Source organism: Panthera onca, chromosome D3 (genome assembly GCF_046562875.1).
Source record: "Panthera onca isolate mPanOnc1 chromosome D3, mPanOnc1 haplotype 2, whole genome shotgun sequence".
NCBI classification, from domain to species: Eukaryota; Metazoa; Chordata; class Mammalia; order Carnivora; family Felidae; genus Panthera; species Panthera onca.
In genome coordinates, this window is record NC_138350.1 from 43,861,577 (window position 1) to 43,888,631 (window position 27,055).

General features: G+C 36.5%; 1 protein-coding gene across 1 annotated transcript in view; it reads left to right on the plus strand.

The window, feature by feature from the left end:
- Nucleotides 1-27,055, plus strand: part of MIB1 (MIB E3 ubiquitin protein ligase 1) — a 127,377-nt gene that overhangs the window by 93,607 nt on the left and 6,715 nt on the right. The window contains exons 13-20 of the mRNA XM_078435382.2: nucleotides 1,225-1,357; nucleotides 4,699-4,785; nucleotides 6,143-6,304; nucleotides 8,367-8,548; nucleotides 10,689-10,881; nucleotides 14,600-14,678; nucleotides 20,608-20,721; nucleotides 23,133-23,233. Of these exons, the coding sequence (XP_078291508.1) occupies nucleotides 1,225-1,357; nucleotides 4,699-4,785; nucleotides 6,143-6,304; nucleotides 8,367-8,548; nucleotides 10,689-10,881; nucleotides 14,600-14,678; nucleotides 20,608-20,721; nucleotides 23,133-23,233 (1,051 nt within the window). The remainder of the gene's footprint in view (nucleotides 1-1,224; nucleotides 1,358-4,698; nucleotides 4,786-6,142; nucleotides 6,305-8,366; nucleotides 8,549-10,688; nucleotides 10,882-14,599; nucleotides 14,679-20,607; nucleotides 20,722-23,132; nucleotides 23,234-27,055) is intronic.

Below are 27,055 nucleotides of genomic sequence, written 5' to 3' on the forward strand. Positions count from 1 at the left end.
TACCAATTTATATTTCCACCAGCAGTATAGTAGGGTTCCTTTTCCTCCACCTCCTCGCTAACACGTTATTTCTTGTCTCTTATTTTAGCCATTCTAACAAGTGTAAAGTGATATCTCATTGTGGTTTTGATTTACATATCCCTGATGATTAATGATATTGAGTATCTTTTCATGTGTCTGTTGGCTATCTCTGTGTCTTCTTTGGAAAAACGTGTATTCAGTTCCTCTACCCATTTTTTAATCAGATTGTTTGGGGTTTTTTTTTTTTTTGGTGTTTAGTTGTGTAAATTCTTTGCGTATTTTGGATATTAACCCTTCATCAGATATATCATTTGCAAGTGTCTTCTCCCATTGAGTCAGTGGCCTTTTTGTTTTGTTGATGGTTCTCTTTGATGTGCAAAAGCTCGTTATTTTAATGTAGTCAAAATAGTTTAATTTTTTATACACTTTTTAAAAGTTTATTTATTTTTGAGAGAGAGTGCATGTGCGAGCATGCATGTGAGTGGGGGAGGGGCAGAGAGAGAGAATCCCAAGCAGGCTCCGTGCTGTCAGTGTGGAGCCTGATGTGGGGCTTGAAGTTACGAACCAGGAGATCATGACCTGAGCCAAAATCAGGAGTCAGACGCTTAACTGACTGAGCCACCCAGGTGTCTCTCTCATTAGGTTATTTTATGAAGAATCATCCCTTCTTGATAATTACTTCTCCTGCTCTTTAATACTTTACTCTTTGATGGTCTTTAGGATAACTTTTTTCCTCTAGAAATATTTTGTTATTGGTACTTAAACTTTAAATATTAAATTATAATTACCATTTATTTTGTGTGTTTTGATATAACTAGATTTATCACTGCTAAATGCCATATATCAGATTTTTAGCTGCAATTCATGATAATCTGCCAGTTACATGAAGTTTGTCTTTTTAAAAAAAAACGCTTTGGTTTTTTTTTTTCTTCCCTCTCATAATATTTTCCCCTTGTAACACTCCCATTCTGTTTTGATTCTGTCCCCCAAATGGTGATAGTTTCTTTACCTCTTAAAGCATGAAAAAGCTGTGTATTTGAGACTTAGAAAAAAATATATACTTCATTTGTCTTTGAGGGCATAATTTTCTTTAAAGAAGAATAGTTTTATTTGACTTCAAGTTTCTTTTGAGTAATTTTTTAAAGAAAATAATTTAAATATCAAATTTTATAAATACCAAAATCATGTATATTTGACTTTCAGTGCAATGCGTGTTTTACTGTCTAAATTACCAAGACCATGGATTGTGGATGAGAAGAAAGATGATGGTTATACTGCCTTGCATCTGGCTGCCCTTAACAATCATGTAGAAGTGGCTGAACTGTTGGTACATCAGGTAGGAAAAGCTGTGCAATAATTTTTAACAATTTGGACCATTACCATTTATGTACTTACTACTTCATCAGCTACCTCTTGGTAGGTTACAGTAAAACCCCATGATGATGCAAATTCAGATATGGTGCGTTTTCATTCTTCTGCCTAACATGGGTTCTTAAATGGAGGGAGGTGGTGTGTATATGTGTGTAAGGGTTGGGGGGGTTCCCTTAGCCCCTTGTATTCCCTCCCACAGTGTTCTGGATTAGTCCAGTGAAATAGGTATCAATGAACAGAGATTTCCCAGAATCACTACCACTGTTGTACAAGGACCAAGAACCATCATGTTGTTATCAAAGCTAGTGTGGCCAGTTGCCATCTAGTAACAAGACTGCAGCCAGGAACTGGCGGTTCAGTTCATGACTCCTGCTGGATTCCTGGAATCTGACTGGATAGCAGTACGGGTTCACTTCAGTCATTTCATTCATCTCTGAGATAAGATAATGCTACATTCTTATGGTATTGGATTTTTGGGGAACTTAGTTCGTGTAGTTTTATGATGTTTTAGGTTTTCCAGCAAAACTTTTAAATATCTCAGTCAAGCATATGTCATATGGAAGCATTGAAGTTACCAAAGAATTACTTACGATCTCTGATTTCAAGGGGCTTACAGGCTACTGAAGAAGATGAAATAGCAGACAAATTTAGCGAATAGTTCATTGTGTATAATTAAGTACCACATCAGAAGATAGACACTCCATGAACTATGGAAGTTAAGATAAAGAAATAGTTGCCATTTTAAGCCTTTATTCTTTCTTGAAGTGTAGTTGGCACTCGGTGTTGCATCTGCTTCAGGCGTACGACGCCGTGGTTTGACAACTTGAATGCTGCTTGTTGTGCTGTGCTTACTGCAAACGTAGCTACCATCTGTCACCGTACGGTACTATTACAGAACCATTGACTAGTAAGCCTTGGTTATTAAATATTGAAGTTACTGCCCATAAAAGTATTGTTAATTGGGATAATTTCCTTTTCAATTCAAGATACAGATAACTGACCATATTACACTGTCTTGGTAATTGTTGTTTTTTAGTAAGTCTTAAAATCAGTTAGTTAACCCTCTAACTTTGTTCTTCTTTCTTAGAATTACTTTAAGATATTTTGAATTTCCATATAAATTTTAGAATTGGATTATTTCTATTAGAAAGTCATGGCAATTTGGTTCTGCACATTTTAGAATTATCTTTTTTTTTTAGATTTATCTTCAAGTAATTTTTTCATGCTATTGTAAGTTGTTTAAAATTTCAGTCTCTAATTGTATATTGCAAATATACAGAAATACAAGTATTTTCTGTATGTGGACCATATATCCTGCAATTTAGCTTAAATTACCGTAGATCACGAGGGGATTAGAAATTGTGACCACAATGAAATACTGATCACCAATGAAAATGACTAAAACTAAAAATGCTAACAAAACAGAATGTTGGTTAGGATGTGGAACAGTTAGAATTCACATACATTGCTGGTGTTTTTCAAAGCAGCCACTTTGAAAACAATTTGGCAGTTCTTAATAAAGTTAAACATGTATTCACTATACAACCCAGCAATCCCCATTTTGGGTATGTACCCAAGAGAACTCGACATATTTCCATGCAAATACTTGTACTAAACATTTGTAGCAGCTTTATTTGTAATAACCTCTAACTGGAACCAAGTCAAATGTTCATCAGCTAGTGTCTAGATAAATGAATTATGGTACATTCATACAATGAATATGGTTCAATACTAGGAAAATCTAATGATGGAAAGTTTAGGAAACTTAAAAAGAAAATCCCTCACTTTCTGCATTTATATGAGAACAAGGCATGATAAGAAAACAAGCTAAGATCAAGTTCCTTGTAATTACACTCAGAGAAACATAACTAATAAAAACAAATCAGAAACTCCCATCTTCTAGAATGTCATAGTATTAGTAGAGTTTGAGCTCTACCCAAGCAAGGGCACAGGTGGGTTTCAGAGTTGTAATCAGAGGGCTAAACAGAATGATAAAGTTTATCTTTTGAATCTGTAGCCCTTTGCTTAGTTCCATTTTTAAAATTATTAGTATATAAGACATTGTGTTAGGCAATTTACATGTTATTTTTCTTAATCCTTACAGACGGAAAGAAAATTTTCCTTTCCCGTTTCTTTGGCCGGTCTAATAATTAAACTGACATGAGACATAACTACAGGAGAAAAACATGTTCAATATTGCATACATGGGAGCTCAGATATGAGACTCTTCCTAAGTGACCAAAGCAGGCAGACATTGTACCTTTTACACAAACAGTTGTGGAGAATTCACAAAGGGGTTTGGGCTTGGGGTAGCAAATAAATAAATGAAGTAACAAAGTTTATTTATGTAGTCCATTCTTGGCCCTTAATTCCCCATCTCTGACAATAAGGATGCCTTCTACCCTCCAGGGTCAAGGAAGATAGCCTTCACATGCGGAATTTATTTCTTGCTTTCAGGAGACAAAGGAAGGTCTGAGTGTCCTTGTGCTAGCTGTTTAAGTAACTTTAATTCAAAATAATTAGTATGCCAAAGTGGCATTATTTAGGGGCAGCCCACCCTGAACCCCATAATCCCATTGACCCTGTGTAGTAGGTTGTACTGTCACCATGTTAGAAGCAAGGAAATGAGTGTGAGATGGTGGAATGCTTGCTTAAGTTCCTGAAGCTCTAGGTCTCCTGGTGCCAGTAAGTTCTGGACTTTTGCTCCTTTCCTCTGTCCTTGGCATCAGCTGTTCTCATATAGGGCTTTGACTACCCCAGGACCCTGGTAGGGCTTTCTGCTTTCCCTTGAGTAAGTATTTTTATATACTAATTAAACATTGTCTTCTCATCCTCAAGTGAAGTTCCTTTTCACTGAATAAGAGCTCAGTTATGCAGCCAGGGTACATGACCTTATTAGGTCATTAGAGTAAATCTAAATCCAATATGACGATTCATTAATAGAACGTTTTAGGAAGTACTATTTACAGTTAAAAGGAGCTAATTGTCTCTATTGCTGTATAATGGAGCTTGAGAAGGAGCTGTGTTTGAGCTCTGTATTGAACTTTGTCATTTAACTGTTCCTGGATGGAGTCACTATAGTAAAAATAATTATTGTAAGCTTGCTTTTCTGCCTCTGAAAGATGCTGCGCCATCTGGTTCTTCCTGTATTACCAGCAACTGTTATGAGAACAGTGTTGCAGTAGCTAGAAGAGAGGAAAGTGGTCAGCAGTGTTTGTGTTATTTATTTCTCATGAAGAGTTACAGTTTTAGTGTTGCTTATGATTGTCAAATGTTGAGTATATAAACGTTGTTCTTCTTGTTCAGGGTAATGCGAACCTCGATATCCAGAATGTGAACCAGCAAACTGCCCTTCACCTTGCTGTTGAACGACAGCACACCCAGATTGTGAGGGTAAAGTATTTACTAACAAGAATCTTACAAGTGTGTTTTACCAGATAGATTTCTAGAAGGTCTTGAAAATGATACATAGATTTTTCAGAAGGCATAGTTAGATGAACAAATTATGAGTTTTGGCTAATACTGGGCAGAGAGTTTTAATTTATAATGGGGAAAATCTTAAAACTGATATTCAAAGTCTGTTATGTAATTTTGTTGCCAAAATATTAAATCAGAGAATTTCAAAGTAATATATAAATTAGTTTTTTAAAAAGTACATTCCTGGGGCTCCTGGATAGCTCAGTTGTTTGAGTGTCTGACTCTTGATTTTGGCTAGGGTCCTGATCCCGGGGTTGTATAATTGAGAGTGAACTATAATGAAAAACTTAGGCTGGACGTTTGCCACAAATATATACATATTTGACTAACCTGATATTCCAGACAAAATATTTGAAAGATTATCAGTTTAAAATTTTTTTGTAGAGCAGTGATTCTTAAAGCTTAGAAGCTGAGCCAGCAGCATCGGCATCACCTGGGACCTTGGTAGAAAATTCTTGGGCTCCTCAGACCGAGTAAATCAGAAACTGCAGGGGTGGGAACTAGCATTCTGTGCTTTAACAAGCCCACCAGGTAATTCTCATGCATGTTCAAATTTGAGAAACACTGTCAGAGAGTGACATCTCATGTAAACTTCTGGGGACAAATTAAAAAAAACCCAAAAAACAAAACACCACCAAAAAATGGCCATTTGCCAAGATAGGTAAGCCCATATGCTTGAGATTGATTATGGTGTTTTTCTAAAACTCTGACAGCATTTGTAGGAAGAATTAGGAAAATCGTTAAAAAGTACCATAAGCAAAGCCTTAACTACAAAGTTATATTTGCTACTTAAAACATCTATTAAAGTTTATCAATTATGCATTTTATATCAGAGGTTGTAGTTTAGTGAACACTTCACATTTATTGTGAAGATTACTTTAATGATTACTTTAAAAAATAAAATCTGGAAGGAAGAAGGAAGGAGAAAGAAGGAGAAGGCAGAAAGGAAGAAAGGAGAAGGAAGGAAGGAAGGAAAGAAAAAGAGAAAAAAAGTCTTCAATTTCTCCCAGTTATCTTGATCTTGGAGTCTGTGAATTGGTTCTCATTTCCTTCTGTTTTCTCGGATTCGATATATTTGAGTAACTAGAGCTCATCACTATTTGTAAAGGAGCCACAGGAGTTTTGAGAGTAGCAAGCGAAAACATAAAAATAATTGGCTTTAGTGGCAAACCCCTTCAGGTAGGTCCAGGGCTTTGTCACTGTTACTTTAGATATGTTGTAATTTCTTGTGGGCCAGAGAGACCTTAGCAAATGAGATGTCTTTCTCTTTTAGCTTTTGGTCCGTGCAGGTGCCAAATTAGATATTCAGGATAAAGATGGGGATACTCCTTTGCACGAAGCTCTGAGGCACCATACCTTGTCTCAGCTACGTCAACTCCAAGATATGCAGGATGTGGGGAAGGTTGATGCTGCATGGGAGCCATCCAAAAACACAGTGAGTAAATTAATCTTTAATTCAGTACTACTGGAAGAATCTTTTTTTTTTTTTTTTTTGGAAGTATCTTTTAATGCAAGATCTTAAATTTATGGCTAATTTAATCTGATGAAATATTTTTTCAGAACTGCATATGTAGAAATATAGTGTATGAACTAAGCAATAGTTAATTTGAGCTACATTGCTTCAAATTCTTAGTGAAAGTTGAAAGTTGTTTGGTTGTTCTTTTTTAACTTTAGCCATTCATGTTGAGTGTGTAATGCTATGCTGGGATTTTGATTTGCATTTCCCTAATGACCACTGCCTGATATTGAACATCTTTTCATTTGCTTGTACTTACATATATTTGATGAAGTGTCTGTTCCCATCTTTTGTGCATTCTTTTGTTGAGCTGTTTTGTTACTATTGAGTTTTGAGAGTCTGAATTCAAGTTCCCTATCAGTTATGGGATTTGCACATATTTCTTCCCGGTCTGTGACTTGTCTTTTCATTCTTTTAATAGTGTTTTTGCAAGAGCAGAAGTTCTTAATTTTGATGAGATCTAATTTATAAATTTTTCTGTCATTGTTTGTGCTTTTTGTGTAGTATCCTATCTGAAAAATCTTTGCCAAACCCAAGGACACTAAGGTTTTCTCCCCTTTTGTACTAGAAGTTTATAACGTTTCAGCTGTTACATTTAGCACTACCATTCATTTTGAGTTAATTTTTATATATAGTATTAGGTATGGATCAAAGTTCATTTTTTTCCTTGTGGATGTTCCAGTTATTCCACCACCATTTGTTGAAAAGACTGTCTTTTTCTACTGAATTGCCTGCTGTGCGTTTGTCCCAAATCGATAAACCATATTATGTGAAGTCTTTCTAGATCCTGTATTCTGTTCTGTTGATCTGTGTCTTTAGGTATGTAATGCCAACCCTATTGTCTTAATTACTGTAGCTTTATAGTAAACATTCAACTCAGGTAGTATAAGTCTTCCCAACTTTTTTCTTCTTTTTCAAAGTTGTTTGACTTATTCTAAGTCTTTGACCGTTCCATGTAAACTTTAGAATCATTTTTAAGACTGCAGAGGGGGTCTGAGACCAAAGTGTTGTAGAATTGCCACCTTTCTCTATGTCCATAGCTAAATTCTCTAACCTTTGTGTACCTCCTTTTTCTCATTGTAAAAAGGAGGGAGTGGAATAATTAACTCCATAATAAGGTTGTTACAAAGATTAAATGAGTTAATTCATGGAAAGTGCTAAAAATAGTACTTGGTCTGTTACAGATGCTCTACAGATGTTTGATAACATGTTTGAGTCAGTAGCTCAGATGAAATCAGAACCTGATTAATTGCCTTCTCCTTTTCTTGGCTCACTTCCTTGGTGCTGGTTCTTTTTTCTGTTGTCTCTCCTCTTACTATTTCATGTCAGTTGCTAACAGCTCCAGAGCTAAATTGAGTAGAAAGGAGAGTACTGTTGGAGCACCTGGGTGGCTCAGTTGGTTAAGTGTCTGACTTCGGCTCAGGTCACCATCTCACGGTTTGTGAGTTCGAGCCCCATGTAGGGCTCTGTGCTGACAGCTCAGAGCCTGGAGCCTGCTTTGGATTCTGTCTCTGTCTCTCTGCCCCTTCCCTACTTGCTCTCTGCCTCTCTCTCAAATATAAAACATAAGAAAAAAAAAAAAAAAAAAAGAAATGAGAGTACTGTTTCCTCAATATCTTAAATCAGAAGTCCTGGTCTTGAGTTTTATTGACCTTAATTGATCTGATTTGTCATCCCTGAACTAATCACCTAGATGAAGTGGATATCTGACTGGTCTCAGCCTTCTTTGGTCCACCTGTAAAACTAAAGAGTGGATCATTCCTCATACTATATTCCTGAGAAAACTGGAGTGAAGGGGAATGGATGTTAGGACTGCAGCTCATAAATGCCCACCATACTTGTGTAGGCTGTGAGTTCTTTCCAGACATTTTTATATAATTTTTATATAATATACACTCAGACGTGCACACACACATTTAGGGGTGAGAACTGATAACAGATTCTTAAGGGGAAAATAATGACTCTTTTCATTTGATTTCAGTTAATAATGGGACTTGGTACCCAGGGGGCGGAGAAGAAGAGTGCAGCATCTATTGCCTGTTTTTTGGCTGCCAATGGTGCTGACCTTAGCATTCGAAATAAGAAAGGTCAATCGCCGCTTGATCTCTGTCCTGATCCAAGCCTCTGCAAAGCACTGGCAAAGTGTCATAAGGAAAAAGTCAGGTTTGTATTATTTCTTGTCATAAAACTTACTGTTCTTTGTAAAGCACCATGTGGTTTCATAATGGAGGACTTGATTACTTGAGAATGTCTTGGTCTTTGCTCATCTTCCTTGTGTTGATGCTTTCTTCCTTAAAAATTTTTCTCCAGACACTGTGTCTCTTACTTAGTGTCCTAATCTCTGCATTACTAAATACGATGCTTTATGCATAATAAGTGCTAAGAAACTTTTCTAAACCAGCCTGATCTTCTAGTACTCCTATACATTAGAGGAATTCATCTATAGGAAGAAGTACTAGTGAAATTGCTGTGATTAATGTTAGATGTATTCAAAATTGTAATAGACTTTTATTTTTTTAAATGTTTATTTATTTTGAGAGAGAGAGAGAGAGCAAGCAAGGGAGGGGCAGAGAGAGAGGGAGACAGAATCCCAAGCAGGCTTCATGCTGTCAGTGCAAAGCCCAGTGTGGGGCTTGAACCCACAAACCATGAGATCACGACCTGAGCGGAAATCAAGAGTTGGACACTTAACTGACTCAGCCACCCAAGTGCCCTGAAATTTTTAATAGACTTAAAAAAAAAATGTTTATGTATTCTGAGAGAGAGAGACAGAGAGAGAGAGGGAGAGAGAAAGAGCGCAAATGCGAATGGGGAAGGAAAAGAGATAGAGAGTGAGAGAATCCTAAGCAGGTTCTGCACTGTCAGTGGAGAGCCCGATGCAGGGCTTGATCTCAAAAACCATGAGATCATGACCTGAGCCGAAATCAAGAGTCAGACACTTAACCAGCTAAGCCACCCAGGTGCTCGGTAGACTTTTATAAGAGAGGCAGTGTACATGCTCACCAGTAGGGTGTATGTCACACAAAGTCTGTAATAATTCTGGCACCTTGTACAGTGCCTGACAGACACTCACTCACTATCACTGAAGAATTGAAAGAATGAACACATGAAGGAACCGATTCCTGATGGGGTTTTCTCTAAAAATGATTTCACACCTGTCTTTTTTTTTCTAAAAGTAAAATATGTCAGTAATTTTAATTATTTATAACACAATTGCTTTTCTTATTATGAAATATTGTAGACATATAAAGAGGTATGTATATTTTGTTCCTTTTTTTATCCCAACAATGCTGTGCAGCTATTACTGCTGTTTATACCTGGTTCTGGCCATTCAACATTTTGGTAGTTTTCCCTTAATCTTTGTGTTCTCTTGCCTCTCTTTTAATTTGGGTGTGGAGATGAAATGACATCTCTTTGGAATCTATACATTGAGCTGTTAATGGAGAAATTCATATGAGGTATATACATTTCTTTAAGTGTGTCCTTGAGGAACATAAAATTCTATTACAGCAGGACAGAGCATATCTAAAAATATAGATTTAAAGCACTATAATTCCTGCAGTAGTAACTTTAATGCTGGGGTCTAAGATGGAACCAGTGTGTGTGTGTGTGTGTGTGTGTGTGTGTGTGTGTGTGTGTATGGATGTTCATGAGTTTCTGAAGATTATGGTAGAAACAGAGTATCCCTTTTGTATAGCTGTAGTTGGTCATATATATGTATTTCTGTGTCTTGTATCTATATATTTATAGATGTGTTCTGTCTTTCCATAGTAGAATTTTATGCCCCTTAAGAATACATTTAAAGAAATGTCAAAACAGCAGCTGCAGTGACGTATTTTCCACAGTGCCCTGTCAGTTGTGGACTCTAATGATGCTTCATTCTGTCTGTAGTTAGGATAACTAATGTGGGCTCTAGCTAGAATTTGTGTTTTATTCCTATGCCCTTCTCTGCTGGTTCTTTATAGGTAACAGATTCTGAGTGAAACTGTTTATGTTAAATTTTTTGTAACTAGTGTTTTTGGTTTCTTTGTTAGAAGAAGATTCACCCTTTTCCACTGGGTGAGCTATTTGTTCAATTTGAAATTTAAATAGTATCAGAAGCCTGTAAACATGCAGAGATGTATACAAATGGAAAAATATGGTATGCAGTGTTTCGTATACAGATGTTAAAGCTTAATTTTTTAATATAACTAAAGCTGTTGTTATGTATGCGAATGATGCTCTAGATGTTTTTAAAATATTTTAATGAAGTTGTAATATAAATATTCTGATAGGATTGATGAGAAGTATTTTCTTTTGTTAGTGGTCAGGTGGGTTCTCGAAGTCCTTCCATGATTAGTAATGATTCTGAAACCTTAGAAGAGTGCATGGTGTGCTCAGATATGAAGAGAGATACTCTTTTTGGCCCATGTGGACATATTGCTACCTGTTCTTTGTGTTCTCCACGAGTCAAGAAATGCCTCATCTGTAAAGAACAAGTTCAGTCAAGGACAAAGGTAATATATTTTTAATACAGTATTTTATCATTTTATGAAGTTCTTTGAGATTATAAATAATGATAAATAAGATTATATGATGCCATATGTGTGTTAAACTTTGTTCTAAGAATGATTTAAATTTGAGGTGCCTGGGTGGCTCAGTAGGTTAAGTGTCTGACTTTGGCTCAGGTTATGATTTCACGGTTTGTGGGTTTGAGCGCTGCATCAGGCTCTGTGCTGACAGCTCAGAGTCTGGAGCCTGCTTTGGATTCTGTGTCTCCCTCTCTTTCTGCCCCTCCTCTGTTCATGCTCCTTCTGTGTCTCAAAAATAAACATTTAAAAAAAAAAAAAAAAGGATGATTTAAATTTAAGAATGTATAATTTATGTATTTATCAAGAAAACAATTTTGAGTTTCCTTCTTTGTATATAGAAACTATAGAAGTTAAAAATCAATCTATTTTGCTTTTATAACCTAAAGCTGTACTTAATCCCATTTTTCATTGTAGTTATTATATATTGCACCTTTTTTGAGTACACGGACTCTCTTGCATTCATCTTCATAAAACACCAGTTGTTTGTTTGTTTGTTTGTTTTTTGTAGAATGTTACACATTCTGGATTTGATTGTTTTATCAGAGTATTGTGTAATTTGTTTCTTTATCCTCTGTGTTTCCTGTAAACTGGAAGTTAGATCTAACAGGTTGATTAGGGTCAGCTTAAACATTTTTGGCAAGAAATTCTCACAGATGGTGGTACTCACTTTGTATTGTGTCCCACCAAGAGGCAAATAAAGTCTGTCTGTCATCTTGCTGTTAGCGAGGGCCAAATTCTGTATCCACTCTGAACTTTTTATCTTGTCTGACTCTACTTTTTGAGAAGTATTATTCGTTTCTAGGTTTCTGGTTTCATTCTTTTTCTGTGTAACTTAGTGTTCTATCATAACTATATTGTCTTACCCATTTTGGTTGTACTGAAATAATTGATTTTCCTTGTTAGTTTTTCCGTGTGTGTGTTAAAATGAGATTTAAGTTTTTTACAAATGATTTCTCTTAAGGTGAGTAGCTTAAACCAAAAGATCTCTTGGTTTTCTTTGGTTTCATTTATAAAGCTTATACTCTTTTTTTTGTTCTCTTTTTATTCTCTTCATTATTCCCTTGATGTTTCTTAAGCTGTTCATTAACCTTCATTAATTAGAAAGGAGCTGGCACTAATTCTTATAATGAATTAGCTGGCAATGACTTAAAAGGTGTTACCTTGCCGGTGCTTTGTATATTTTCATAGGGAGCCTTCTAAAACTAGATGTTTTCTGTGATCCAAATGAACAAATCTTTGGTAAAATTTTTGGCACAGGAAAATTACAAGGAAGTTATTTTTGGATAGAGGATTTTGGAGTAGTAAGGTGTGTATAGCTGCTTAGTCTCTTTGTAAAGGTGGGAAGGATGAACTAACAACACTTAACTGTCAAGTGCAGACAGTCTGTTAACTGCAGGTGCTGTGTTGGCATTTTATATGCATTCTATCTAGGTCATCCCTGCTTAATAGATTAATGCAGATCATTCTACTTGGTATTTATAATTTGCTTTAGTTACCTGCTCACTAAGCAACAGTTTGGGAAAGAATCTGAAAGGGTAAAAATTCAAGCCATTCTCTTATTTTTTAGATTGATCTATGCATTCTGTTGTTGGGCCTGAAACTTTTTGTGTTGGATTAAGCCTTATTTTAACAAATCTTTATTGAGCACATGTTTTGTAGTCAGGACAGAGATGAATATGATAATTAGCTGCCAAAAACTGGTAATGTGCTGGTAAACTTAGATTAAAATCTACTTTGCCATATAGGATGTTGTAGGTGCTTTGAGAGAGATGTAAAGTTCAGAGTTCAGAGCCCCAGGTTGCCAGAAGCGGAGTCCCAGATACTGAATAACCTTTACTGGTTGTCTGACTCTAGGATTCACAGTTGGAAAAATTGAAGCTCAAAGAAGTGTACTCAAAGAATCAAATGCAGGTCTCATGATTCTTAAGTCCCTGTTCTTTCCCCTGTGTGATGATACAGACAAGAGTGTCTACAAAGGGAAAATTGATGGAGCAGGTAGAGAGGGAGGAATGTGCTGTCATACCTTTCTAGACCATTTCTGAATTCCACGAATCAGTAGGCTTTCAGTTTGACTTTCAAGTTATAAAATTTTCAAACCTGCAGAAAAGTACAAAAAGTAACATACCCACCAAACAGATTTGCCAGGTTAGCTACAGAGCTTTGAATATAAAGAAATAGTGACCCCAAGTGGTTAAAGAGTAATGAACATCTTCATTAAAGATCAAACAAATTATAAAACTAATATTTGGAGGAAGGGGGAGTAAATAAGCTTTATCTCCTTAGCAGTTAAGGAAATATAAATAAAAAATTATGAATTACCATTAATCATTCCTATCAAATAAGCATAAATAAAATCTAAAAAATGCTATCCTGGACAGTGGAAAATGCACACTCTTTTAAACACTGCTGGAGGCTGAATAAATGGGTTCATGTTTTTGAGAGACCATACTGACAGTATTTGTGAACCTTTGCAATAAACATGCTTTGATTTAGTAATTTCATTCCTGGGAAAGTAACCTGAGGAAAAAAATCCAAAGGGGGAAAAATGTTAAGGCTACAAAGATTTTTTTAACTAAACACTCCATACATAATATCTGGTTTAACCACCCTGTGAAGAAGGGTTTGTTCTTTATCATTTAGATTTAAAAAAAAAACTTTGGCTCAACAGTGTTAGGTAATTTGTTCTTATTGGGACTGGAATTTGAATCCAGAAATATAAAGGTCCCAACCAATCATATCTTACTGCTTTCTCCTGTTATTCAACTATAGAAATTATATGTACATAGCAAGGTACACATTGGGAAAGTCCATAGAGAGAGCACATGCAAAATTTGGTTAGTTAGGTGAAATTATAGATGAGTGGTGATCATCATTTTGGGGCAGTAATATTAATGTCACAAGATATGGGTAAATGTGAATGTGTGTCAGAAGGGGGGAGAACAAGTGAAAAATGCAAGGGCAGTGGGGTGGGATGGGGTTGAAAAAAACCAAGAGAAATAGTTACACACTCAAAACTCAGATGAAGTGGAGATGAAGAGGAGATAAAATTAAGGAATATTATGAATAGATAGTGGAAGACTTGTGCCTTTAGAGATTATAAAGAAAGAACAGGGCAAAGCCATGGACTCCCACCAGCATGGGAGAACTGACTAGGTCCCAGAAAGGGATATGTTGGGTAGAGTTCCTTGGATGTGGATAAATAGAAAAATTCCCCTTGGGCCCTAGCAGTCTGCTAATCTGGCTGGTTTTTTATTAATATTAGAAATCTAGCTTATCTTAGATTTATTTTTATACTCCTTTATTTGTTCTTTTTATTTTTCTTTCAAAGTAATTTTTGAATAAAAGAAAATTAAAGTCTATTCTGGTCTTTCTGACCACAGAGGAAATGGAGTTTTCTTTATCATTCTTTAGGATAGGTAGGAAGACTAACATGGAAATAGAACCTATGAAGGGCCAGAGTTTATAAAGGTGAAAAAATGAGCAACCCAGAGAGTCAAGGACAGAGAAGTAGAGTGTGTGAAGTTTCACTGTGCTAAGAGTGTTTCCTTATAGAGGAAATACACTTGGATACAAAAGAAACTGTTAGAGTTACAGGATTTATCTGTACATGTTCACACTTATGCTGTAACCTCTTTTTTTGTAGATTGAAGAATGTGTGGTATGCTCTGACAAGAAAGCAGCTGTTCTTTTTCAACCTTGTGGACACATGTGTGCTTGTGAGAGTAAGTAGCCTGTACAGAACTTCCTTGGTGTCTTTATAGAACTAGAAAATGAAACAAAGTATAACTTTGAGGTTTTGTTTTGTTTTGCTTTTTTTTTTTTTAGATATATAACCCATGAGCAAAAACATTGGTCAGCCTTTCTAGTACCTTCCATCTCTTCCTTGGTACTATGTACAATGTCACCTATGTCCCTCCTTGCTCTGAGGTTAGAGAAGGCAGAACAAGCTATGTTCTACCAGCTCACATTTTGATTTCATTTGTATCAGCACAAAATGATCTCTTATCACACACAATAGAAATTTATTTCCAAAAATGAATTTTGAAACATTTAGTCTAGGGCTTTTCACATATAAAATTGGCACATCTTCATTTGTCTTCACCTTAATATTGTCTCTCCTGCATACTTTTTTCCCCCACTACTGAATCACCCACAGCAACTATTTGGGGCTATACTGTCTGGCCTTCTTAACCTTTCTTAGTCGTTATGTTAAAAGAGCTGTTTTGGAGGATATATTGAAAGTTCATGATGTTTTAAAATATCTTTTAAACATACTATCTCAGAGTCCCTTCCTTTTTATATCCCCCTCTTGTTCTTTTCAAATTCATGCACTGTTCAACATTCTCCTCTTCCCTTTGCTGGTTTCATTTGTCAGTGAAGGATTTTAAACAAGTTTAACAACTTACACTTTACTTAAATGAGCTCAAAGTAAAGCATGGTGTTTTCTATTATAAAATAGTTTATAGTCAATAGGTATTGATTTTCAGTGTAATATTTAAGTAATACACAGATTATATGATAGATTAATTTCATTGACATAGATTTGTTTTAAACCTTGGTGGTTTTTTTCATTCTGATAGGCAGCTCATTAACTAAATAAAGGATCAAGGTTTCCTCCTATAACATTCTGCCTCAAGTAATTGGTTTTGTTTTCCGAAGACTAGTATAATGGCTGTTATCAACTGTCAGAGGGCTTGTGGAAAGAGATTTCTGTCTTAAGTAAAAAGAGCTCAGGTTACTTAAGTTTTCATAGTCTAGGGGCTAGCAAACTTTTTCTGTAAAGGGTCAAATCATATTTTTGACTCTATAGGCCACATGGTTTCTGTAGTAAGTACTTAACTCTTTCCTATTGCTCAACTCTGCCATTGCAGTGCAAAAACAACCATAGACAGCATGTAAATAAATAGGCGGGATTGTTCTTCCTTAAAATTTTATTTATAAAAACAGGGACCTGGTTGGGTTTGGCCTGTAGGCTGTAGTTTACTGACCCATGTGATAGAACAAAGTGATACCTACAGAAGAGATTTTGAAAGCTGGTTATAATGAGTAGTTGATAATACAGATTCTCAGGCCTTATTGTGGTGTTTTCCCCAGGAGTTTCCCAACGTTCTTACATTGTCTTTGTATTCAGATGTAACAAGTGTAACAGCTAACTTTTATAACAAGAGGAATAGCTAACTTTTATTAAGCTCTTGACTGGTAGCAGACATTTTAATTTCTTTTAGAATACTTCCTCACTTATCTTCACAACAACCCTAAGAAGTAGTTTGTTTTCTCCATTTTACAGACAAATTGTTAAACATTTATTTGCTAGGGAAGATGAAATTGAGGTGGAAAATGCCCCTCTTTCAAGGAATGGTGGAGCAGTCCATATCCCAGTAATGTTAAACAGAGTATTGAAGCCTTGAAGAGTGTAAATGCCTTGACAGACCAGAGGAAGGAGAGACTGTATCCATTTTGCGGGGGAGTAAGAAAGATTTTGTAGAAACAATGTAACAGTCTAACTTAAAAGAATTTCAAATAATTGTTACATATCAAATTAATTAATTAGTTTAATCCACTAAATTTAAGGAAAAAATGTGCTCTCAGATTGAAGACAAATCCCAAACCAGATTTCTATTAGCATTTGCTCCTACCTAGTGCATCGTGCATAGGCCAGCATCAGACCCAGCTCTGTCTGGGCCTTGACATGAGATTGGTCTTGATAATCCTTCTCTGTCCACCAGTGCAAGCACCATTAGGAGCGTATGCCCCATCTTGTCTACATAAATTATCCCTGGATACCTTTCACAATTTTCCTGGGTTTTTTTTGTCCCCCCTGTTTTTGAGACGATAAAGACACTTGGTACATAGACTAAGATATGGAGTATACGTTCATAATACATGCTAATGAGAAAGGATATATTGCAGGATGTTATTTTGTAATTAGTTAATAACTTTAGATGTAGAATTAACAATCCACAACCTGTAATTTTGCCTAGGTATTTCCTCTTGGGATGGGAGAGCATTTCTCTGATACATAACATTAGAAAGCCCATTATGATATATTTTTGATATTTTCATGGCTACTACATTAAACAAGTAGTTACTAAACAATTCCATAATAAATGACATCAATTTGATAGAGAAGGAAGAGAATTGTTCAACATATTTTAGGAATTTTAGAGACAAACTGTTTACAATAGAAAGTACATTTAGAAAATTATGTGAGCAACCTTATAATTCTATATTAGTTAAAACTTATAAAAAGTATCTTCCTTCTTTATTCTCAAGCCTTAAGATCTTGAAGTATTTTTTATTTTAAAAAAAAGGGGGCCCTACTAAAAAGGAGAACTATAGACCAATTTCCCTGATGAACATGGATGCAAAAATCCTCAACAAGGTATTAGCCAACCGGATCCAACAATACATTAAAAAAATTATTCATCACGACCAAGTGCGACTTATACCTGGGATGCAGGGCTGGTTCAATATCTGCAAAACAATTAACATGATTCATCACATCAATAAAAGAAAGGACAAGAACCATATGACCCTCTCAACAGATGCAGAGAAAGCATTTGACAAAATATAGAATCCTTTCTTGATAAAAACCCTCAAGAAAGTAGGGATAGAAGGATCATACCTCGAGATCATAAAAGCCATATATGAACGACCCAACGCTAATATCATCCTCAACTGGGAAAAACTGAGAGCTTTCCCCCTAAGGTCAGGAACAAGACAGGGATGTCCACTCTCGCCACTTTTGTTCAACATAGTATTGGAAGTCTTAGCCTCTGCAATCACACAACACAAAGAAAAGGCATCCAGATCAGCCAGAAGGAGGTCAAACTTTCACTCTTCGCAGATGACGTGATACTCTATATGGAAAACCCAAAAGATTCCACCAGAACACTGCTAGAACTGATTCATGAATTCAGCATAGTTGCAGGTTATAAAATCAATGCACAGAAATTGGTTGCATTCCTATACACCCAACAATGAAGCGACAGGAAGAGAAATCAAGGAATTGATCCCATTTACAGTTGCACCAAAAACCATAAGATACCTAGGAATAAATCTAACCAAAGAGGTGAAAAATCTATACACTGAAAACTATAGAAAGCTTACAAAAGGAATTGAAGAAGACACAAAAAAAATGGAAAAAGATTCCATGCTCTTGAATAGTAAGAACAAGTATTGTTAAAATGTCGATACTACCCAAAGCAATCTACATATTCAGTGCAATCCCTATCAACATGACACCATCATTCTTCACAGAGCTAGAACAAATAATCCTAACATTTGTATGGAACCAGAAAAGACCCCGAATAGCCAAAGTGATCTTGAAAAAGAAAACCAAAGCAGGAGGCATCACAATCCCAGACTTCAATCTGTATTACAAAGCTATAATCACCAAGACAGTATGGTACTGACACAAGAAGAGACACTCAGATCAATGGAACAGAATAGAGAACCCAGAAATGGACCCACAAACGTATGGCCAACTAATCTTTGACAAAGCAGGAAAGAATATCCAATGGAAATAAAGACAGTCTCTTCAGCAAGTGGTGCTGGGAAAACTGGACAGCAACATGCAGAAGCAACCTGGACAGCAACCTGGACCACTTTCTTATACCAAACACAAAAATAAAATGGATGAAAGACCTCAATGTAAGACAGGAAGCCATCAAAATCCTCGAGGAGAAAGCAGGCAAAAACCTCTTTGATCTTGGCCGCAGCAAATTCTTACTCAACACATCTCCGGAGGCAAGGGAAACAAAAGCAAAAATGAACTACTGGGACCTCATCAAAATAAAAAGCTTTTGCACAGTGAAGGAAACAGTCAGCAAAACTAAAAGGCAACCAATAGAATGGGAGAAGATATTTGCAAACAACATATCAGATAAAGGGTTAGTATTGAAAATCTATAAAGAACTTATCAAACTGAACACCCAAAAAACAAATAATCCAGTGAAGAAATGGGCAGAAGACATGAATACACACTTCTCCAAAGAAGACATCCAGATGGCCAACTGACAGATGAAAAAATGCTCCATATCACTCATCATCAGGGAAATACAAATCAAAGCCACAATGAGATACCACCTCACACCTGTCAGAATGGCTAACATTAACAACTCAGGCAACAACAGATGTTGGCAAGGATGCGGAGAAAGAGGGACACTTTTGCTTTGTTGATGGGACTGCAAGCTGGTGCAGCCACTCTGGAAAACAGTATGGAGGTTCCTCAAAAAACTAAAAATAGAACTACCCTACAACCCAGCAATTGCACTACTAGGTATTTATCCAAGAAATACAGGTGTGCTGTTTCAAAGGGACACATGCACCCCCATGTTTATAGGGGCACTATCAACAATAGCCAAAGTATGGAAAGAGCCCAAATGTCCATCGATGGATGAATGGATAAAGAAGATGTGGTATATATATTCAATGGAGTATTACTCGGCAATCAAAAAGAATGAAGTCTTGCCATTTGCAACTACGTGGATGGAACTGGAGGGTATTATGCTAAGTGAAATTAGAGAAAGACAAATATCATATGACTTTACTGATATGAGGACTTTAAGAGACAAAACAGATGAACATAAGGGAAGGGAAACAAAAATAATATAAAAACAGGGAGGGGGATAAAACAGAAGAGACTCATAAATATGGAGAACAAACTAGGGGTTACTGGAGGGGTTGTGGGAGGGAGGATGGGCTAAATGGGTAAGGGGTACTAAGGAATCTACTCCTGAAATCATTGTTTCACTATATGCTAACTAACTTGGATGTAAATTAAAAAAAAATAAAATTAAGTATTATGTTGAAAAAAAAAAAAAACTAGCTAGGGCACAAGGCATGAAAAAAATAAAAAATGAAAAAAAAATAAAAGGTATACATATTGAAAAGGGATAAATAAAATTGTGCTTATTTGCAGGTGGAAAAAAAAAGGGGGGGGTGACTGGGTGGTTCAGTCTGTTGAACGTCTGTCTGACTCTTGATTTCAGCTCTGGTCATGATCTCACAGTCGTGAGATTAAGCCCCACTTTGGGATTCTGACAGTGCAGAGAGCCTGCTTAGGATTTTCTCTCTCTTTCTCTCTCTCTCTCTGCCCTGCCCCTGCTCACACATGCCCTCTCTCTCTCTCTCAGAAAAAAAAAAAACAAAACAGTTAAAAACCCAGAAAAACAACTTTGACAATTTATTCTAATATATTACTAGAAAATGTCATTATTTTCATGACAAGGGGCGCTCTCTTCTAGAGGCTGCCTTTAGAGAATATACATTTGTAAGATGGTAACATTTTAAGAAGATAGAATTGTGTATTCATAGAACTTGTTTAATGTTTCTCTTAATGTGAAATTTAAATTTTTTTAAAGTTTATTTATTTTTGAGAGAGGGAGAGAATGTACGTGAGCAGGGGAGGGGCAGAGAGAGGGAGACGCAGAATCGAAGCAGGCTCCAGGCTCTGAGCTGTCAGCACAGAGCCCTACGTGGGGCTCGAACCCACAAACCGCAAGATCATGACCTGAGCCGACATCAGAAGCTTAACTGGCTGAGCCACCCAGGTGCCCCATCTTAGTGTGAAATTTAAAAATGAACAAAAAAGGCCAACCCTCTTATCATGTTGTCTCTTGTAAGAAGTATCCTATTGCTGTTTTCCAGACTGTGCTAGCCTGATGAAGAAGTGTGTGCAGTGCCGAGCAGTAGTTGAACGAAGAGTGCCTTTCATTATGTGTTGTGGAGGGAAAAGTTCAGAAGATGCCACTGATGACATCTGTAAGTGTATTTTTCTTACTTTGCTGTCTTGTTGGGACTTTCATGAACATCTCTTCTCATGTGTAGTAGAATGTCGGCTTGTGAAGCACAAGGTACGTGACCTCAGTCTACAGAGGAACAGATGGGGTTTTGTTCTTATTACAGGAAACTTGAGATTGTATTTTTCTAGCTTGCAGTATGATTATAGAACTTTGAGCATTTGTTTTTTAAGTAACCTCCATGTGTAATATAAAGAAAATTGTGTTCTTGCTTAGAGAAAATTTGCTTTTTTTTAACATTAAATTTAGAGTATCTTGGTGAATTAGCATATTACAAATTATTTTTTCAGTTATACAAGTGTTAACATCTCATTCTTGGGTGTAGCAGATTTCACCTAGTGCATGTCAGTATTTTATAAATAGCATTTATTCGGGACAGAGTAACTGTAGATAAACTGAAATGTAACTCAGTAAAGAAGTGGAAAGATGAAAAATTATTTACTTTCACCCTTTAAAAAATTTTTTTTAATTTATTTTTTTATATATAATTTATTGTCAAATTGGTTTCCATACAACACCCAGTGCTCATCCCAACAGGTGCCCTCTTCAGTGCCCATCACCCACTTTCCCCTCTCCCCCACACCCCATCAACCCTCAGTTTATTCTCAGTTTTTAAGAGTCTCTTATGGTTTGCCTCCTTCCCTCTCTGTAACTATTTTTTTCCCCTTCCCCTTCCCAATGGTCTTCTGTTAAGTTTCTCAGGATCCACATAAGAGTGAACATACGGTATCTTTCTCTCTATGACTTATTTCACTTAGCATAACACTCTCCAGTTCCATCCACGTTGCTACAAAAGGCCATATTTCATTCTTTCTCATTGCCAAGTAGTATTCCATTGTATATATAAACCACATCTTCTTTATCCATTCATCAGTTGATGGACATTTGGGCTCTTTGCATAATTTGACTGTTGTTGAGAGTGCTGCTATAAACATTGGGGTACAAGTGCCCCTATGCATCAGCACTCCTGTATCCCTTGGGTAAATTCCTAGCAGTGCTGTTGCTTGGTCATAGGGTAGATCTATTTTTAATTTTTTTGAGGAACCTCCACACTGTTTTCCAGAGTGGCTGCACCAGTTTGCATTCCCACCAACAGTGCAAGAGGGTTCCCATTTCTCCGCATCCTCTCCAGCACTTTTCTTTTTTTTTTTTTTTTTTAAAGTTTATTTATTTATTATGAGACAGAGACAGTGTGAGTGGGGGAGGGGAAGAGAGAGGGAAAGAGAGAGAATTCCAAGCGGGCTCCACACTGCCAGCATAGAGCCCAATGTGGGGGCTCAAACCCACGAAACATCGAGATCATTACCTGAGCTGAAACCAAGAGTCAGAACCTCAACTGACTGAGCCACCCAGGCGCCCCCTACTTTCAACCTTTTCAGTACTATAGCTGTATAAAAATATTTTTCATTTTGCACTAGATAGAAGCTTGGAATGGTACCTTTGATTTCTTTGTTCTGTGTATGCACGAGGAAGACCATTAGTGTAGCCAATTCTGCTCAGGGCTCTTTGTCTTTATCACTGATAGAGCAGAATTAAAATCCCAGAAACAAGTTAACTAGAGTAAAAGAGTAAAAGTCTAAAGAGTAGGAAAAGTGCAATAAAAAATTTCCCTCCAGGGGCGCCTGGGTGCCTCATTCAGTTAAAGGTTTAACTCTTGATTTCGGCTCAGGTCATGATCTCAGGGTTGTGAGATTGAGCCCCACATCAGGCTCCACACTGGGCATGCAGCCTACTTGAATTTTCTCTCTCCCTCTGCCCCTCCTCCGCTTGTTCTCTCCCTCTCTCTCCCTCTCTCAAAAAAAAAAAACAAAAAAAACAAAAAAAAACCTCCCTCCGTTTAGTAGACCCACTGATCACATCTTTTCTTTCATGGAATTCCTCATCTCCAATCAGTAACAAGGAGGGCTGGGAAGGAAGGAAGGAGGTTAGGTTTTTGTGTGTTCTCCTAAACATCATCTAAGAGACTTTATAATTATTGCTGCCCAAACTGGCTAAAGTGCTGTGCTGCCTCCCATCTTGGCTTTGTAAAATGCAGGAACAGAGAAAACAAGCATAGAATGTGTTTGTGAGCTTGCCAAAGGAAGCAGGTAGAAGAGCCTCGGAGAACTCAAAAGTCTGTGTGTAGTTTGTTGTCTAGCTGAGTTAAATAGAATTAGAAAATAATGTGCAAACCTGTTTCTTTTTAAAGATTATAAATGAAGGAGTATAACGTGAATGTCACTACTGTATTGGTTGTCCATGAGTGAAAAAAAATTTTAAGGGGATTCTAGTAATAGTCTGGTTTTTAATAAAGTAGTAATAATTTTAGAAATAAAAAAAATCATTGCTATGTCAAAACAGTCATAACATTAAAATATTTTATTTGTATTATAGCAAGTGGAAATATTCCTGTGTTACAAAAGGACAAGGATAATACCAATGTCAATGCAGATGTGCAAAAGTTGCAACAGCAGTTACAGGACATTAAGGAGCAGGTAATGATGATGTCTTCATGGTAAATGATGATTCTAAGGATGGCATTTAATATTCTTCTATAAAGCTGTTGGTGTTTTACATAGTAAGTAGGATTCACATTAGCGTATCATGTATAGTATTTGAATAGTTTGTAAAAGGTAATATGATTAAAAGATTTAATCAGGCCTTTTCCAAAATAAGAAACAAACAGATGACCAGTAATGCTCAACCAGACTAGTAATCAAGAAATGAAAATTGGGGTGCCTGGCTGGCTTAGTCAGTAGAGCATGTGACTCTTGATCTTGGGGTTGTGAGTTCAGGCCCCACTTTGGGCATAGAGCTTACATTAAAAAAAGAAGAGGAGGAAGTAGAAGAAAGGAAAATTACAGAAAAGAAAACTACAGTGAGGTCCCTGTCTCCCTACCAGACTGAGTAGAAAACTCTGTGTTAGAAATTGTCAGTATAGGGGCACCTGGGAGTCTCAGTCAGTTAAGCGAATGACTCTTGATCTCAGCTCTGGCCTCGAGCTCACAGTTGTAAGTTAAAGCCCTGTGTTGGATTTCACACTGGGAGTGAAGCCTACTTAAAAAAAAAGAAAAAGAAAGAAATGATCAGTACACAGTATTAGAATACGGGAGTACAAATTAGTAAAAACCCTTTGGAAAAGTTTGTCACTGTAATATTAACTAAGCAGGATATTATTTTGAAGTGCAAATTTGGAAAAAATTGTACAGATGGTGTTTAAAACCAAGGGTAGTGGTTTTCTTGGCTGGGATGGCTGCAAGGTGGGGCACAAGGGAAGTTTCTGTATAGAGAGATATAAAGTGCCCATTACGTGCATTTGATCAATTTGTGAACTTTTATCAAATGGTACATTTATGATCTGTGCACATTTCTATATAAGTGTGATTGATACTTCAGTAGAAAGGAAAAATATATATGTTCTCTTTCATTCTCACTCTGTCACGCACACCATAACAGAAAGCAAGGGAAAGATAAATGCAGTATTTAGAATAGTGGGTTTCAGTGATGGGTAGATGGAAAGGATTTGGGAAGATATATGGAGGGGCTTCAAAAGAAAGGGTAGCCATGCTTTAAGCTGGGTGGTGGTTTATATTGTTCTTTATATCTTATACATACCAACAGAGGTCCTCTCTTATCTACTCAATATTTCATAGCAGCAACAGTAAAATAAAGAAGCTAGTTAAAACTTGTTACATATATGGTAAGTAAGAAAGTCTGCTTTTTTCCCCTTCCCACCTTATCATTTGACCCAGCAATTAAATCTGATTCAAAAGATTGAGAAGCATAAGGTGTTATTTCTCTAGTTTGGGTATCACATCAGTGTTACCATGCAGTTGTTAGTCATCACTTGTCTTTTCTACCTGAGTTTATAAGTAATATAGTCAATAAATAGGATAACTAATGACCCTTGTGATAGAGTAATATAGTAGATAGTTATTAAAGAATTAAGCATATGTATTTATTAGGAATTTAAGCACCCATCTGAAAAGATTAAAACTCTATGACTTGGCTAGTTTTTGTTTCGAAATCTAGTACCTAGTAATACTTGTTATATGGTGACTAAGTAAAGATAAACATGGATTTACCAGTTCTTATGTAGCAACATAAAAATAGGAACATATTTAGCTCATTCTAATATAAAATAGAATGTTTCAAAAATCTTTTAAAGCTCCGGGGCACCTGGGAGGCTCAGTCGCTTAAGTGTCTGACTTCACAGGTCATGACCTCACGGTTTGTGAGTTCGAGCCCCATGTTAGGCTCTGTGCTGACAGCTCAGAGCCTGGAGCTGCTTCGGGTTCTGTGTCTCCCTCTCTCTCTGCCCCTTCCCTGCTCACTCTCTGTCTCTCAAAAATAAACATTAAAAAAAATTTTTTTTAAATCTTAAAGCTCCTTAGCATCTCATTTTCTTTCCCATAAGACCCTTATAGAAAGGTAAAACTGATTTTTGAACAAGTCTTCTCTGAAAAGCATTTCATCTCCTATTTGTGAATTAAAATTAATTGTGAATAATGATAATTTTGAACCCTATTATGGGTCCTGAAAAAATAATTCAGCTTAGGGCGCCTGGATGGCTCAGTCAGTTAAGCATTCCACTCTTGGTTTTGGCTCAGGTCATGATCTCACAGTTTCGTGAGTACGAGCCCCAAGTGGGGCTCTGTGCTGGCAGCATGGGGCCCACTTGGGATTCTCCCTCTCTCTCTGCTCCTCCCCCACTCATTCTGCCTCTGTCTCTCTCAAATAAACTTAAAATAAATAAATAATCCAGCTCTACTTTTATCCCAAGTTCAGCACTCCAAAGAAGTTTCTTCCCCCTTAAATAATACTCATGACCAGATTTCATCACAAAAATATATTTAAACAGTTATAACAAAATTCATTCTGAGGACTGATGGGATTTCTTGCAGGGACCTTGGTCCTTGACTTTTGTTAAGGTAACCAAGACAAAGCATCTGAATAACTCTTTTTAAAATTTAAATCTCCAATCTTTCTCTTACCCCGGTGTAATTTCACGTGCTATTAAGAATATATTAATCTCAAAGTAACTGAAGTTACTAATTGACTGCATAGAACTCTTGAAAATTTAATGGGAAAGAAACCATTTTAATGGTACTAAAAGGCTGGTTTGGCTTTTTAATTTTTTTTTTTTTTTATGTTTCTATTTATTTTTGAGACAGAGACAGAGCATGAGCAGGGGAGGGACAGAGAGAGAGGGAGACAGAATCTGAAGCAGGCTCCAGGCTCTGAGCTGTCAGCACAGAGCCCAATGCGGGGCTTGAACTCACAGACTGTGAGATCATGACTTGAGCCGAAGTCGGAAGCTTAACCGACTGAGCCACCCAGGCGCCCCTGGTTTGGCTTTTTAAAATAAAAAAGTATATACAATTTTCTACAGCTTTGTCTCTCAAGCTTTAAGGTAGATACATGTGAAAATTTACTTTGGAAGGGTGGGGCTAACAATTAGATTTGTAGTTCCTTCCCCCTCCCTGCCACAGTGATCATTGTCAAAGTTGATCATTACATTTTCGTATAGGCCTAGTTTATTAATCTAGAAATTCTTCTTGATTATGTCATTTCTATGTTATTTAGGATACTTTCCATGGATACTTTTCCCAAATAACATAGAAATGACTTCATAACATGAAGTATTGTGGTATAGTAAGGTAAAAAATGTTTTTCTGAAAATAAAATGTAAAATGTGTTTTTGTGAAAAATTATGTGATTTCCTAGAGTGTTTTCACCAAAGTATACCTAACGTACTTCTAAATTTTTCTGAGTTCATGAAGTTACATTTGTTAATGTGTAAGTAAGGCTAATTGTTTTTGATTGAAGGGGATCTACATTAATAGTAATCCAGTGAAGGATGTTTCAAAGCAAGAGCTCTGGGGCCACATGATCCAGTTTACATTATGGCCTGTGGTGGGGAGGTGTTTAGCCCCACAAAGCCCCAGTTTGCTCGTTTTTAAAGTGATAGTGATAGTAGGGCTGAGATACTATCATAGTGTGTGGCACGTGTCTTTAGGGACATCTGTACACTGCTCCCCCTCCCCCATAGGCCTGATGTATTGTGTTACTTTCATACAAGAACAGCATAGTACACAGAGTTGGGGAATCTGAATGAGACTGAATGGGGCTATTTTTCATTCATTTCCTGTTAGATTTTGACATTTGCATTTTTTGTTTTATATAGTATTTATTTAATGAAGTGTCTTTTATACATGACAGTACAACTGATATTTCTATTTTATATAAAGGGATAACTTTAACTATTTAAAAATTTTTAAGTTAAAAAAAATTTCTTGAACATTTTAAAGCAACAA